Genomic DNA, 16,827 nt, shown 5'->3' with positions numbered 1-16,827 from the left:
GCTGGAGGTGGCCGCATTCCTAGAGTCTGCTGGACTGGAAGTGTATTTTCCAGAGGGGGCGGGGTCAGAGGGCATCGGAAAGTGTGTTGGAATGCAGGCTGCCTTTTTCCGTTCTGAGTTGACTTTCAAACCTGGGCCCTTCTGAATAGCGGGGCTGGCTCAGCTCATGCATGGCTTGGGCGGGCAGTGGTCCCTTATACACTGGGGACGGGCCCACGCGAGCACCGCCCCACGCGGAGCTGAAGCTGTGTGCAGTTCTTGTGAGGGCAGAGCTATCCCTCAAACTGAGCTTGGGCACGTGATTTGTGGGTTGGGGAGCTGCACAGAGTGTTGGCTCTGCTGAGGGGGAGGGGGGGCGTGAGGTAGGGGGCATTGCCACAGCGATTCGACATTTACATGGGTGGGGTTATGTCGGGGGGCTTGAAGTCTTGGGCCAGGTCCACCTAGTGGTCTGGTGCTTCCGTATGGGTTCTTGAGCTTGGTACCACCTGGTGGTCCAGCTCTGCCATGTGGAGTGATTGCATCAGATGCCGTGTGCGGTGTAAGGTCATAGAGTCATCTGCCGCGTGGGTTCTTGCGCCGGGTACCACCTGGTGGTCCAGCTCTGCCACGTGGCGTGCTTGCATCGGATGCCGTGTGCGATGTAATGTCATAGACTTTCAGCTGCCGCGTGGGTTCTTGCGCCGGGTACCACCTGGTGGTCCAGTGCCCCCACGTGGAGTGTTTGGGACAGATGTTGTGCATGGTTTAAGGCTTGACTGCCGAAAGGGGGGCTAGGGCAGGTCCTGCACAGGGGTCCTGCCTCTAGAGGTGTTTTGGGGTGCTGCTTCCAGAGGCAGGGGTGCTTGGGCAGGGCTGCACAGTGTTCCTGCCTCTAGAGGTGTTTTTGGGGTGCTGCTTCCAGAAGCAGGGGTTCTTGTCAGGCCCTGCACAGTGGTCCTGCTTCTAGAGATGTTTTTGGGGTGCTGCTTCCGGAGGCAGGGGTGGTTGTCAGGTCCTGCACAGTGGTCCTGCCTCTAGAGGTGTTTTTGGGGTGCTGCTTCCAGAGGCAGGGGTGCTTTGACAGGCCCTGCACAGTGGTCCTGCTTCTAGAGATGTTTTTGGGGTGCTGCTTCCGGAGGCAGGGGTGCTTTGACAGGCCCTGCACAGTGGTCCTGCTTCTAGAGATGTTTTTGGGGTGCTGCTTCCAGAGGCAGGGGTGCTTTGACAGGCCCTGCACAGTGGTCCTGCTTCTAGAGATGTTTTTGGGGTGCTGCTTCCAGAGGCAGGGGTGCTTTGACAGGCCCTGCACAGTGGTCCTGCCTCTAGAGATGTTTTGGGGTGCTGCTTCCAGAGGCAGGGGTGCTTTTCAGGTCCTGCACAGAGGTCCTGCCTCTAGAGATGTTTTTGGGGTGCTGCTTCCAGAGGCAGGGGTTCTTGTCAGGTCCTGCACAGTGGTCCTGCCTCTAGAGACGTTTTGGGGTGCTGCTTCCAGAGGCAGGGGTGCTTTGACAGGTCCTGCACAGTGGTCCTGCCTCTAGAGATGTTTTGGGGTGCTGCTTCCAGAGGCAGGGGTGCTTTTCAGGTCCTGCACAGAGGTCCTGCCTCTAGAGATGTTTTTGGGGTGCTGCTTCCAGAGGCAGGGGTGCTTTGACAGGTCCTGCACAGTGGTCCTGCCTCTAGAGGTGTTTTGGGGTGCTGCTTCCAGAGGCAGGAGTGCTTGGGCAGGGCTGCACAGTGGTCCTGCCTCTAGAGATGTTTTGGGGTGCTGCTTCCAGAGGCAGGGGTGCTTTTCAGGTCCTGCACAGAGGTCCTGCCTCTAGAGATGTTTTTGGGGTGCTGCTTCCAGAGGCAGGGGTGCTTTGACAGGTCCTGCACAGTGGTCCTGCCTCTAGAGATGTTTTGGGGTGCTGCTTCCAGAGGCAGGGGTGCTTTGACAGGTCCTGCACAGTGGTCCTGCCTCTAGAGATGTTTTTGGGGTGCTGCTTCCAGAGGCAGGGGTGCTTGTCAGGTTGTGCACAGGGGTCCTGCCTCTAGAGGTGTTTTTGGGGTGCTGCTTCCAGAGGCAGGGGTTCTTGTCAGGTCCTGCACAGAGGTCCTGCCTCTAGAGATGTTTTTGGGGTGCTGCTTCCAGAGGCAGGGGTGCTTGTCAGGTTGTGCACAGGGGTCCTGCCTCTAGAGGTGTTTTTGGGGTGCTGCTTCCGGAGGCAGGGGTGGTGGTCAGTTCCTGCACAGTGGTCCTGCCTCTAGAGACGTTTTGGGGTGCTGCTTCCAGAGGCAGGGGTGCTTGGGCAGGGCTGCACAGTGGTCCTGCCTCTAGAGATGTTTTTGGGGTGCTGCTTCCAGAGGCAGGGGTGCTTGTCAGGCCCTGCACAGTGGTCCTGCCTCTAGAGATGTTTTGGGGTGCTGCTTCCAGAGGCAGGGGTGCTTTTCAGGTCCTGCACAGAGGTCCTGCCTCTAGAGACGTTTTGGGGTGCTGCTTCCAGAGGCAGGGGTGCTTGTCAGGCCCTGCACAGTGGTCCTGCCTCTAGAGATGTTTTTGGGGTGCTGCTTCCAGAGGCAGGGGTGCTTTGACAGGCCCTGCACAGTGGTCCTGCTTCTAGAGGTGTTTTTGGGGTGCTGCTTCCAGAGGCAGGGGTGCTTGTCAGGCCCTGCACAGTGGTCCTGCCTCTAGAGATGTTTTTGGGGTGCTGCTTCCAGAGGCAGGGGTGCTTGTCAGGCCCTGCACAGTGGTCCTGCCTCTAGAGATGTTTTTGGGGTGCTGCTTCCAGAGGCAGGGGTGCTTTGACAGGCCCTGCACAGTGGTCCTGCTTCTAGAGGTGTTTTTGGGGTGCTGCTTCCGGAGGCAGGGGTGGTGGTCAGTTCCTGCACAGTGGTCCTGCCTCTAGAGGTGTTTTTGGGGTGCTGCTTCCAGAGGCAGGGGTTCTTGTCAGGTCCTGCACAGTGGTCCTGCCTCTAGAGATGTTTTGGGGTGCTGCTTCCAGAGGCAGGGGTGCTTTGACAGGTCCTGCACAGTGGTCCTGCCTCTAGAGATGTTTTTGGGGTGCTGCTTCCAGAGGCAGGGGTGCTTGTCAGGTTGTGCACAGGGGTCCTGCCTCTAGAGGTGTTTTGGGGTGCTGCTTCCAGAGGCAGGGGTGCTTGGGCAGGGCTGCACAGTGGTCCTGCCTCTAGAGATGTTTTTGGGGTGCTGCTTCCAGAGGCAGGGGTGCTTGTCAGGTTGTGCACAGTGGTCCTGCCTCTAGAGGTGTTTTTGGGGTGCTGCTTCCGGAGGCAGGGGTGGTGGTCAGTTCCTGCACAGTGGTCCTGCCTCTAGAGACGTTTTGGGGTGCTGCTTCCAGAGGCTGTGTGCAGGGTGGCGCTGGTGCCTGTTGCCCCTCATGGGTCAGTGCCACGCAGAGCCTCTGTGCCAGCCACGGCCTGCTCCCACAAAGTGTTTAGTGAGAAGCGTCGACCTGATCCAGGAGCTACTTCTAGGCGCTTCTGCAGCTCATGAGGATGGAGACCTTTAAGGGAGCGAGCCAAGGGGCGGAATCATTATTTATCCGCTGTTTATGCCAAGTCTTGTGCACTTCTGACTTCTTTCTTTTTTGTGGGCTTAGCTCGAGTTCCATAAACTTGTGTCTGTGGTTCGCTGGACGCCCCCTGACCTCTGCCTTTCTTTCCCTGTCCCACCAGTCTCTGGGGGACCTGCAGCCCCTGCAGGAGAAGGCCCTGCCCTCCCCTCTGCAGGACTCGCCGGGCTTCCTGCAGGGCTCCAAGGACTCGGCCGGAAGCAGCAGCAAGAACTCCTCCTGCGACACCGACGACTTCGTGATGGTGCCCGCCCAGTTCCCAAGTAAGACCCCGGTTTATATCAGGGCTGTAAATCATCCATGTCAGTGTAAATCAGGCCAGACGAGCGGTGGGGGCCCTCCTCCGACCCCTGTGAAGAGGGGCCATGCTGTGACGTCATTGGGAGGGGGCGGGACACTCCTGGAATGAGTCTAAACTGGTAACGGGGGAGGATCCGTGGGTCAACAGAGCCCTCTCGTGGACACCTGGAAAACGACAGATCCTTTTTGTACACAACAGAGGTATAATGAGCAAGAGAGCTCAGCCACTCCCCCTCGGTCCACACTGTTAACCCCTTAACCCTCCCCATGATCTCCTACCCTTTACGAATTACACCTCCCCCTCACCTTTACACAGTGAACCCCTCCTCCCATCCCCTTTAAGGGTTTCCACTTACCCATAACTTCACACAGTAGGCCTTACCTTTACTGCTTACATGTCCCCCTTAACTTTAAACCCTTGGCTCTTAGCTTCCACTCTTACTCCCTACCCGTAGCCCCTTACCCTTAGTCCTCTCCCCCTTAACTTTAGCTATTAATCTCTTATCTGTACCCATAACACGTTGCCTTCTTCACGTTACCCCATATTTTTCACCCTTAACTTCTTACCCCAACCCCTTACCGTAAACGCTCACACTTAAACTCACCCACACTCTAACCCCCTTCCCCCAGTCCTATGCTGCAATGAAATGACCGACGAGGAAATGGAGGCGAACAGATGCTGTATCCGAGGACAGGGCCCTTATCTCTTCATGTAGGGTTAGTGAGTTTGGGGTCATGTGATGTAAGGAACCCTATGCGATCATTCATTGGGGCTGATAATTGTTCTGCCTGTTGAATAATCCATCTTCCTCCCTGACATCTGTCCAGGTGTTTATGTACATCTGGGTGTATTCCCGCCTCCAGAGAGCTCCCAACACACACCGTGTGAAGAGGTCTCCACTGTTATTAGGACTATTTATGTATTCATTTGAAGGGTTTTATATAGCGCTGGCTAGACCCGGAGGTATCCAAGCGCTTTACATGAGCAGAAGTAATCAAGAAAAGCAATTATTCAGGGTAAACAAAACAAGCAAGAAGCAAGTACACATAACATGAAGTTAAAAGGGGGCAACACACACTTTACATGAGCCGAAGCAATAGGACTAGACACGCCTGAAGTGCTGCAGCCTGTTGCTCACCCTTATGGCCCCATCCATGCAAGGAGTGGGACATAGGAGGAGTCTGTAGCACGCTGGGTCATATCCATGAAATACATTATTATCGAAAGGGAAACAAGTGCCTTTCGATGGCACTTGGGGCTCGCTGTCCAGGGGTGCTAATCTCCTCCGTAGAAGAGTCATTCCCCTAGCATTACCAGCTCCGCCTCATGCAGACGAGGCTGCACGTTTGTAGGGCGCGTCTGCCCGGATTCCGATGCCAGCGAGGCCACCAGGTGGCAAAGCTGGCCTGGTCTCATGGCTGGTGCTGTGTCAGCAGGCCCCCGCTCCTTGCTCTCCACCACGTCACCGAGGGTGGACTTGTCATCTTTAGTGTTTGTTCATATTCTTGTTGAAGATCCCACAGCTAGTTTGAGATCATGGACATCTTACTCGGATGTGAGTGGCAGCAGGAGGCCAGTCCTGTCTGCGATCCTTTGGTTTTACCTTTCCAAACAAGTTGCCCTGAAGGGCATGGGTCTTTGGAGCTAGGTCCTGCTGTCTGTCTGAAGCAAGATACGGACAGACCTGTGACTTTGCATGGCCATCTCATTACCTTTGAGGGTGGCACCGTTATTACCAGCATCGCATGCCAGTCCGGCCCGGCCGTGCCACTGGTGCGCTGCTTGTCAGACAGGGTTTAAGCTCCAACTCCTCGGAGAATGGGGCCTTCCCAGATTCTCCATCCTAAACCAATCCAAAGGTATCTGAAGTACAGAATCCTCATGCACAGTGCAACAGGGAAACAAATCCTGGCTGATTGTCTGTTAGTGAACAATGTAAACGTCAAACCCGCCCCACGCAACAGCCAGGACAGGAAAGTCACCAGCAGTGGAGACTAAGTCCGCTTGGAGCGAGTTCACGTACTCATCGTTGATTCCTTAAAACCTTGCAATGCATAATAGCACTAAAACATCATGTACCGTAAAAGAAACCTAAAGCCAGCTTCTCAAGGAAGGCAACCTCTTTACAGAAGATAAAAAACATCAGTGCTCCATTCCTTAAGGTAAATAAATATAGGCTTTATTATTGCCCTGAGGTTACAGAAAACAGACATTTAATTGAAGAAGTTATACATTTTACAATGCAACAGTTTGATATTTAACTAGGCCCACTGAACACACACACACAAAAATAATTCCAGCAGACCTAATATCTCTTGCGTTGGACTCAGGTCTTAGTCATCTACCCGTGCTTTCAGCGGCACAGGCGTACGCAGACCACATGCAGCAGCCTTTCCAGAGACAAATCCATGTATTTCTTAATGTTACAGTTCAAGGGAAGATGGAAGCAAGCCTATGACATAGTTATCAATTACATGTTTAAAAAAAATATTTTGCTCAAACTCTGCACATTCTGTCTTTTACTTTCAGGTACCAGTGGTTTGGTTGCAAAGTAATTGTTGTGTGTGTGTACCAAATAATTGCATTGGATAGAAAGTTAAAACTGTTTCACAGACTCTTGCAAAAATTTAGCCTGGGAATTTAATGGGATGGGTTGTTTTTTAATCTTTCCAATTTGATGGCGGTTATAAGAAAGTATAATATGACCATGTATTTGTGTCACAGTTGATTAAATTCAAATGTAATCTGTCTTTGCATACATCACTAAGGTCCTTTGTAAAGTGTCGAATAAACCGAATATTGGACAGTATCACGCCAGGCAGATACTTTCCTTGGGAATGCAGGAAGGCCAAAGGTCATTGAGGGAATCGGCTTTCCCTTCACTACTGATAAATTAGGGCTTAAAGATAGAGATGCTGAGTCGTTCTAAAGATGGTGCAGCGCGTAGGTGAAAGAGTTCCGTTTGGTTTTCAGTGATGTATTAGGTTCTTAATTTTAATCCACCCTCAACACCCTAAAGATTGCAGCATTTTAAATAATCTTGTTATAAAAAATGAGAGAGAGAGAAGCTTTGATTCATTCGGCTTCCAGCCAATAGAGGTGTAATCAAAGGGGAAGGAATCACTTGTCCTGTATGTTATCAGGATCAGGGGATCTTTTCGCCTTAAAAACCGTCATTCACAAAATTACTGTGGGTGCGGTATATCTTGTTTCTCCATATATTAGGTTACGTGAAAAGCATCATCATAGGGTCTTGGTTATGCTTTCCTCCACCTGGAGGAAGTACAACTGATATTTTACAGTAGTGATTAGAGAAAGTGAGCGGGAGAGTGCGGTGTCATTAAATTTACCTCCATCTGTTGATCTTAGTTTTATTGTGTCGGGTATGGGGTAAAGGTAAAAACAAGGTGGTGGTGCAGTGATAGAAGAGCTACTGTTCTATCGCACCTATTCGAAAACGTGTCTGGTCGACATGTTTCAGCCCAGGTGTTCCCAGTAGGGTCTGCAGGCTTTCTTCTGGACCAATTGAAAGCACAGGTTGCTTAGAGGGCCCACAGAGTTATAGACACAATTTCATCTATAACTTGCAAGTGTGCGAGCAGGCGCACTTACGAAGAAGGATAAGTGCACTATTTACCTATGCACGTTACAACTTGACAACATGCTTTCCATTGGTCCTAAAGAAAGCCCCAGACCCTACTGAGCACACCTGAGCTGAAACATGTCCACCAGCCACATTTTCAAATAGGTGCGATAGAACAGTAGCTATTTTATCACTGCACTACCACCTTGTTTTTACCTTTACCCCATCCCCGCGGTTATTTTGTGAATGATGGTATTTAAAACGACAAGAACCCTGGCCCTGGTAACATACAGGCCAAGTGATTCATTCCCCTTTGATTACACCTCTATTGGTCGGAAGCCGAATGAATCGAAGCTTCTCTCTCCCTCATTTCTGATTACAAGAGCATTTTAAATAATGACAGCCTCAGATGGAAGCTTCTCCATCCTCAAACCCAAATCTCGCCCTCAACTAACCCTCAAAAGCAAATTGGAAAACATCTTGTGGTCTGTAAGGAAACACCAACAATGCCGATAGTGCTCTAGTGGCATAAGATGCCCAGACGCCCTTTACCGAACGCCTCTATTTTATTCTCCAGACCTTTTCCTAAGACTAGTCTGTGAATCTGCAATCTAGAGTTTGCACAGCCTTGAACCTGTCCTTTGTTAGGCTTCAGCCCGGCTCTCAGGCCTTCTTTCTCTCCACATGTCTCCTTTGGCAGGAGTTCTTTTTCATGTTTGGCTGCCAGATACTGCAATGCATTTTATTCAGTTTACGTTGCCTGGGTGATCATCCACACTGGTAGCTTTGTAATAGTCTCTCTAAGGGGTTGTCGCTCTCCTTTAGGGCTCTATGGTGGGATTTCGATATTCGTACTTTCATTCTAAAGTCTTGGTTTTGACAGTGTGTAAAACAATGTTTTCTCTTCTTGAAGCTGTAGGTCTGCTTTTAGGGTGTGATCACATTGGGGTTCCCTTGATGGGCCCTGTTTCCGATGTCCTGGGGTGTTACGCTCCCATGACATGGCCCTGGTGCATCTTGTGCTCATGTTAATATCTGGGCCCCCAGTTCCATGAATCTACGGGCTCCCCTTTCTTCTCGTTTCATACTGAGCGGTTTGTTAGAAGCTTTTGTTTCACAGACTTTAAATGCTGCCTGGACAATGCAACATACAACGCCCAGCTATTTTACCTCTGCACGTGTTAGTGACATCCTGTTTTACACATTACGGGGCCCATGTCACCCAGCCCTCATCAGCTGTAGAGCTGGAAGCATGACTACCTGGGAATTTCAATTTTGCATGTAAATATTCCCTGTTTTTCTGTCACGGTGGTTCATCATAGCTGTTTCCTTCACTTCTGGAAATGTGCATCAAGAATTGTTTTCTTGTCGTGTCATACATTGCCTTCTACACATTTTGTAAAGCGCTTTGAATAAAAGTGCTACTGAACAAATCAAAAAGTGAAATAGAAGAGATACCATCTTGGTCCTGATGCTAGCTTTGATATTTTGAGATTACATTTTATTTGTAAAGGTTGAATTTGCCAAGAATCCTGATAAGTGGAAGCAGACAAAGGATTGCTATGCGTAGTGTAACCTCATTGGTTTGGGTTAATGAGGGCCCTCGTTTTTTTTCCCTTGAGAACAAGTTGACCTCGTTATTGGAAAATATGCTACAGACCCCCAAAAGTTCTCCAATAATCGGTGCCCTCCCTGACCTGTCCTCGCCATGGATACACTTGTGGTGTTTTCGAGGTTTGCGCAATCCTAGACGGCTCACCCTTTGAGTAGGCCTGCTCAGCCAGTATATTTTAGGATTGGGCAATAATCAGAGAGGTTGGATGGTTCATTTAGGATGTTGTCACCTGTCCTAGAGAGATTGACTCATGGTGCAACTCCTGGTTCTGTATTTTTTGCTGACAGAGTCCCTGGAGCTTCGTTTGTAGCTGCATGTCTCTGCCGGCACGGATATTAAGACTGTAGGCAAGTCCTCGCAAGCAAGGAAGGAGCGACGCGGTGTTAAGTTGGCTTTCTCTGCCCTCATTAATGCTTCTGGGAAATGGACGAGTGGGATAATTCAGTGGTTGAGTTAATTGCAACAATTAAAGTCTGTATAACTCCCAACGGATTGAAAATATTTTAAGGGTGTATTGCTGTCAGTGGTTGTTTAAAAAAGATCTTTGCTATGTAAGCTGAGTGATGCTCTGTGAGAGGTGAAGTAATTGAGCTTTAGTGGCTTTCTCTGAAGAACTTTTACTAAGGTTTTGCACCCAGTAAATGGCCACATTTCTTCTGCAAGGGCCCTTTATTTGTTCAGTCCAAGGTGTCATCTGCTTTCCTCAGAATAAATTTGAAGGATACTAAATAGGAATAGAAAATCTCACCTTCTGACACGGCTAATCCAGAACCTGTTTGTAGATTATTCAAGCCCTCTTCTAGAAGAGGGGAACCATTGAAAACCCTGATGAAGAGTTCCCACTGGGGTCAAAGTTCCCATGTTTGCCAGTCAATACAAGTTCCTACTAGTTTACACTCCTACACTCCTGGGGGAAATGTGGCAGGAAGAGCTAAATGTGAGACAGAATTAGAGGCGCACCATCCGTGCCCAGCTCCAGTAAAGTCTGCTTTGCTAAATGCTTCTGTGAATACAAATTGAGCAATTTTTAAGTGCAAAAGTTTAACGTTGTCTGCTTATTTGAAAAATCCAGGTGAAATCGCGGCTGAGGCTGCAGGAGTGAGACCAACCCAAGACTGTCTGATGTACAGCGGGTAAGTGTTCTACACTGATGAAGTACATAATTAATTTCAGATTTAATTAAGCCAGAATCCCCAATGGGGAGGACTTGTTCAGGCCAGGCCATGGTCTGCCCAAATGGATCCCTTTGGCTTCTAAAAGCCACAAAGGGACATTATCTGGCTGTGAAATGCCTTGCCTAGCAGACATCAGTATTTTGTGGACTAGTTATTTGTAGATATGAATAGGGCAACAGTGTATTATGGATTGCAGTATTCTTGAGTTGCCCTGCCACCATGGGAATTGCATTGGCTTTGGACCCTACACTTTTGTGAGGGCAGTTGTACCTTCCAATAAAGCTGTTCTGCTTTTCCTTCCAGATGTGCACTGAGTCTCACTCAGGGATGTTCCACTGTCCTCTCCCAAGACTCCGACAATTATATTGTTAGCACATCTTCCCCCAATTACCTCTGTTCTTTGTAAGGGCTTTCTCAGCTCCCACTACCTGAACCGCCCTGATAATCTGTAATTCTTAAGAGATGTGCTGTGTTTCTCAAAGGATGTCGTACACATTAAAGCTGTTCCATGGTAGATGGAGGAAGGATGTAAAGTCCCCCAAGCAGCCCATACACACGGTCCTCGAACCTACTCCCAGAGCTGCCCTTGTTATCATCTCCCTGAATTCATCTGCTCCTACTCTTGTTCTTACTTTGCCATGGAGATGCATTGGACAGCCCCCGCTCAGCGCAGCAGACCCACAAGCTGTCCTGGTTACCTCTGGCCCTGTAGTGATGTCAAGAAATTAAAACGTGTTCCTTAAGAACAGAACTGCATGTGCACACGCTGTCCTATGAGCTTCCCAAGATCTGCCCTTGTTAGCTCCCAAGGTCCATCTCCAAATGCTGCTCTGCCTTTCACAGTAAGGTCTTTAGGTTACATTCTTTTCTTCTCTTTTCTCCAGCAGTTCTATGGTCACGTCTGCAGGTCTGGAGGTTCAGGCCCGAACTCCCTCACCGTCGCCTCCATACAGTGGAACATCCAGCCCATCAGGGTAAGAAAACCAGCCTGAAACAAACCCTCATCACACTGTCTCTGCTCTTACCTCAGGGCAGAGCAAGAGGTTTGCTTGTAGCCTGTTAGCAGATTCAACCTCTCATCAGCCTTCCAGTCTCATGAAATTGCGTGCCGCCTCCTCCGTGATGCCAAGATCTGGTTACTTGCCTAATACTGCTTCTGTTGTAGATCTGTATTCAAGTAATACAAACCCAAAACTCTGCATCTAGATGTGCCCAGTATAGCAGGCCAGGTAGGGTGGTGTGTGCATGTATTGCCAAGGCTTTTTTCTGAACGTTGGCTACAAGTAGAGATGGTCTGGTCTATAGTGAGACTGGAATGAAGACAAGATCATTACTGTGTCAAGTAAACACTGTTCAAACAAATGTTGGTAGCGTGTGTTGCTGTAGATACCCATCATTGGCATACTTCCGCCACCTTGTGTTTGACTCAGACCTTTGCAAGCTGTTTTTGCTCGAAGAAGTCTCTCGAATCACAGGATATGGTGTGACTTCTTCTCCTGTTGTGCATTGACACCAACCCCATATTGGATATTTTTTTCCGCCATCGTGTTCAGACGTGCACTAAGAGGACTCCAAGGGTGTCGTGTTTGCAACTTGTGTTTTCATTGGGCCTCTTCGGTAAACTTCCTGATCTTTGAGTGTCAGTTTTAACTACGACCAGTGTCATTGTTTCCTTGACACTTTAGGACTGAATCAACATCAAAAGATCATTGGTGACGTCTTCAGACATCGAACTCTTGCTCCCCTTTGGGGCTGCGAACAACCTTCAGTCCATCTCCATCCCAGAATGACGCCTGAGTGATGGAATTGAAACCCTTTCAGGTTTGCCTGCGCTGCCACTCCAAGTGCCCATGATCATCATCATTAAGTGTGTAACTGGATGATGCATTGTGTCCCTCGCTTTCAGGCCCAATAAGACTCAGTTATCAGAAGGAGCAGTGCTTGGCTCACCAGGAAATATAACAGGAGGGTATGTCTTCAGGAAAGAAGACCCCTCGGCGCTGAGGAGCAGCAGGAGGTAGGCCTGTGGAGTCTTCTGGTTTCACTACCACCACACAGCACTGAGAAGGTATCTTTCAGTGAGTCTGAAGACCATAAATGGAGAAATTCATCCCGGCGCTGAAGACTGGGCTGCACTCCTAAGCAGCCCAGGCCTAAAGTATGCCTCCGGCCCCTGAAGCCCACATCACCTAGCCAGGGCTCCTGAAAAAAGACCAATGCTGAGGAAGAGCACCACTTCCAAGGGAGTTAGGTGTTCAGCCTTGAGCAAGCACAAACACCAAGACAACGGCCTGCATCACCTTTAGGCTTTGGTCTGCTCCGGCACGAACCTTCGCAGTCAAACAAGTCTTTGGAGTTGATCAAGACAACAGCAGAGAGCATCGGCCTCCAGTGCCCGTCGAGCCCAAGCCATCCCAGAGGCATCGAGCACCTTCAGTCCATTAAGAAGCAGGCACAAAAGACTCCTTTGGCACTGTTGGTGAAGAGCCTTATGACGCTGAAACCTCTGTGGGCCAAAACACTCTTGACGCGTCGATGCTGAAGACAAAAGACCATCGAAGCCTACAGAGGAGGAAAGACTCTACCAGGAACTGGATGCCAGATAAAATTGCCTGTTTATACAACCACTTACAGGCAAAGCCTCGCCAAACACACCTTCATCAACAAGCCATTGCGAGCCCCAGATACAATCCATGGCATTATTGTGATTTCAATCCCCCAGGGGACCCAAACATAGAACACTATCCTGTATAACCCCTGATGACACTACAGCGTTTCACGAGGTGGCTGCATAGTACCACAAGGTGGACTGCTTATCACAGAGGAGGACGATTTCATTCTAGAAACTCTAAAACTGAGCGCAGCGTGCAGATCCTTTCTATGTTAAAGTCCGTCCCTGAACATTTTAAAGAACAGGTCAGAACGAGAGATGTAACTCCAAGGTTAGAAAGAAATTCAAACACTCTCCTGATGACCCAATCTTTTTTAGAGGGTTGGTTGCACCTGATTTTCAAGTCGTACACACGGCTTTCAAGCACACCTCTGCAGAAAGCACTGGCAATGCTCCTTCTCTAGACAAGGAAAGCTAAAAGATTGAAGTGGTTGGTAAAAGGGTGGCTGTTGGAGTGGCATCTCATTTGTGGATTGCTAATTCTGCGGCTCTTCTTTTGCGCTACAACAGTGCAGAATGGGTGGAAAGGCAAGAGCTGCTTAAGTATCTGCCAAAATAGTGTAGGGATGGTGAGGAAGAGACCGTAGCCGAGGGCAAGGTGATATCTAATACCTACATCCATTGCACCTTGGACACTGAGGATACTGCATCCACAGGCATCAACGCACGCCTTTCGCCCAGAAGACATGATTGACTTTGAATGTCAGAGTACAATCCTGAGGTTCAACACCATCGCCTCGAACTCTCATTTGAGAAGGAGCACCCTCTTCAGGTCTCAGGTTGATGTGATGCTTCAAAAGAAAAGGAAATGTGCAGATACAGTTAAATCAATAAGAGCCCTTCAAGCCACTACATTCAGGGGCTCCTTCAGAAAACGCCAACCAAGGAGGGGAGCAAACACAACCTCCCTCAAGCAACTGCACTCCTCAGATGCAGCAGCAGTCCTTCCACCAGCAACCAAGATTGGACTAGAGTCCTGGCACCTACACAGGGTCCAGTAGGAGCAGGGATAAAAGTAGCTTAAGTGAAGGGACTGCCCCAGCCGAGCACGGACGTCATCCATCCTGGTCACACATCAACTGTCTTTTTCTCCTTCCCTGGGAGAGCATTACGTCTGACACGTGGATATTAGCCATCATCCAAAATGGCTGTTGCCTAGAACTACACATAACCCCTTCACTTGGTCACACGCTCCCAGCACAGAACATTTGTTGCTTCTTCGAAAGGATGTGCTCGCCCTCCTGCAGAATGGTGCCATAAAGTGAGTGCGACTCACAACAACAAGTTAGCAGAGTCTGCTCCCTCTACTTCCTAATTCCCCCCAAAAAATGACTCCCTCAGACCTATCCTCGGACACGATATAAGGCAAAATGGAAAATGTTTGTTTACCACTGTGCTTCTGTGTATTTAGATCCCTTAAAACCTTTAGTACAGGACAATATTGCCTACCTTTTGCATTTACAGAAAGCAGGCCTTGCCTATAAACTCAATTTGTTTGCATTAAGCTGCTGTTGAAGCCCACATGCAAAAAAGGGAGTACAAGGCCATTTTGTGAATTCCAGGTATTAAAGCTTTCATGGAGGACCTCAAAGGGGTAATTCCCCCAAGAGACCCTCCTGCTCCTATTTGGAGCCTGAATGTAGTCCTCCCAAAGCTCATGTAACCACCTTTGGAGCCTGTGCTTTCACCCACTTCAATGTCTGTCAAGCAAGGTGGTGATCCTGGTGGCTGTTTCCGCTCTTAAAGTTAGTGAGCTGCAAGCGCTAACTACACTAGAGCCTTACAAACAGGTACACAAGGATAGGAAGCTCTTCGAACCAGTTCTAACATTCTTTGTAAGATGATGCCATGTTTTCACCTTAGCAAAACCATAGAGCTCCAAGTTTTCTTACTGCACCCAGAATCCGTTGTGGAGAGAGACTTCACACACTGAATATTAAAAGAGCCTATGTACTACATGGCTAGAACCAAAGCTTTTCAAAGATCAAATCAGCTATTTCTCACTTTTGCAAAGCTGCAAAAAGGACAGACCATATCTAAAGCTGCAATAGCTAAGTAGATCGGCAAATGTATTCAGACCTGCTATTTTAAAGCAAAGAGGGTTCTATCAGCTCCACCTAGGGTGACACTGCATCCATAAAAGGGGAACCACCATGGCTCTTTTGGGAAACACCATATTGTGGGATATTTGTAAAGCAGCCATCTAGTCAACTCCACAAACGTTTACTAAGTGCTTCGGTGTCGATATTTTAGCCTGTCAAGAAGCCATGGTGGGAAAGACGGTGTTAAGAGCTTCTTCCAAGTATCTACATGTAAGCCTCTGCTTTCGGAGTGTCCTGCTTTACAGTCTGTGCTAAGCTTATGTATCTACAGCACCAGATGCTATGAATGAAAAATGTTACTTATCTTCTAAACATCTATTGGTAGCATGTAGTGCTGTAGATTCACTTGTGCCCGCCCTCCTCCCTAGAAGCGCGTTTATTTTCAGCAGCTGTCTTCTTTTTCTATCTCTTAACAGCGCATCAAGCACTTTATTTATCATTAATCTCCATACATAATATAGCCTGCTGTGTGGAACCGACCTAATATGGAGTTTGTTCCCATGCACAGTGCACATCAGGATGATTTTTTTTTTATATATCTTTTTATTAACTGTATAAAGAAAAACCAGAGGTGTACATCACATTTTCAGCAATTTACATATCATCGTACCAGACAAAATCAAAGCGTCACGCATAAAGCATCTATATGAGCCTCAAATTGAGGAAAATTACATCATACATGGGAACTTGCTATTAGTTCGTCAACTCTGGCTGTGATTGGGGGTTCGCAGATATGGCCCCTGTACTCGTTCCAACTGGACCAAACCTCGACCCACTTTTGCGGACAGCCCCTCGACAGGATGACTTCTTAAAAAACAACTTGGATTTTAGGGGTACTGTGCCCCAAGTACTGCCTTTGGATGTTGTATTAACAGCAGATACAACTGATCATATGTTGGATGTTGGAATATACATTACTAGGGTTTTCATTGGTTGGTTGAACCTGTTGAACCTGAATTCTAGGATTAAAGCGCTTAATTTTCTGACTGTTTGGGAATGGTTTAACTGGTGCGCTCACTATCATGGATTGTCTGTCGCTGCTCTAGTTGCCAGGGTTATGGTAGGTCAAATGTTGACTGTTGGAACCGCAAGGATTCAAGCGTTATGGTGCATCATGTGCTGGTCGTTTGAGCATGGATTAGCAGGCAGTATGAATGATTCTTTTATGGCTGTTGTGGTTTCAGTACACCCGGGTTGTGGTAGGTGATGTATTGGCTGTTGGCATATGCATTGCATGGGTTAGGCAGGTTCATCCAAGGCTGTATTTCTAGTAAAGTCGGATCCTGGTTTCGTTGTCAGTGGCTGCACTCTAAAGATGGTTCTGAGTTTAGACATTCATTTTCTTCTTGTTTTCACAGCAGGCAGAGCCACCTCTCGAGCATCAAATACAGCCAGTCAGTGCCCATTCCCGTCCCAACCCAGGTCCAGAACTACAGGCGGATAGAGGAGAACCTTCTGTCTCCGAATCAGTACACACCGCCCCGGTGAGTATTCAGTCTGGGCTGTGAGTGGAATTCTCGATTCTTGAATAAGCATCAGTTAAGCTAAGGTATTTTCTGGTTGATACTTATAACCGCAGATGCCTCGCCTTTTAAATTCCCTCAGCTGCCAAACTGGATCCAGAACTATATCAGCATTGGGTCCCGCACGGCGGCTTCACGCTGCCTTCGGAGTGTTGCACGGAGCTGCATATAAGTGCCACCACTTTGTGCACATCTCAGTTTCTCTCCTTTCTTTTGATGTTCATCACCGCATCCAGAACTTCACTCTCTTTGTGTTTTTATCTGTGTCTTACTGACGCCAAGATGTTTTATCAGACAGTGTGGTAG

The 16,827-nt window shown here is 48.6% G+C and overlaps 1 protein-coding gene across 4 annotated transcripts in view; it reads left to right on the top strand.

The window, feature by feature from the left end:
- Positions 1-16,827, top strand: part of ULK1 (unc-51 like autophagy activating kinase 1) — a 210,060-nt gene that overhangs the window by 142,164 nt on the left and 51,069 nt on the right. The window contains exons 14-17 of one of the 4 annotated variants that reach the window (XM_086942657.1): positions 3,655-3,814; positions 10,123-10,183; positions 11,110-11,199; positions 16,357-16,482. In XM_086942657.1, the coding sequence (XP_086798783.1) occupies positions 3,655-3,814; positions 10,123-10,183; positions 11,110-11,199; positions 16,357-16,482 (437 nt within the window). The remainder of the gene's footprint in view (positions 1-3,654; positions 3,815-10,122; positions 10,184-11,109; positions 11,200-16,356; positions 16,483-16,827) is intronic. The other 3 variants (XM_086942660.1, XM_086942658.1, XM_086942659.1) reach the window with 3 other exon arrangements.

This window comes from Lissotriton vulgaris, chromosome 11 (assembly GCF_964263255.1).
Source record: "Lissotriton vulgaris chromosome 11, aLisVul1.2, whole genome shotgun sequence".
Lineage (NCBI taxonomy): Eukaryota > Metazoa > Chordata > Amphibia > Caudata > Salamandridae > Lissotriton > Lissotriton vulgaris.
Note: the sequence above shows the minus strand (reverse complement) of the source record. Positions and strands in the feature narration are given on the sequence as shown.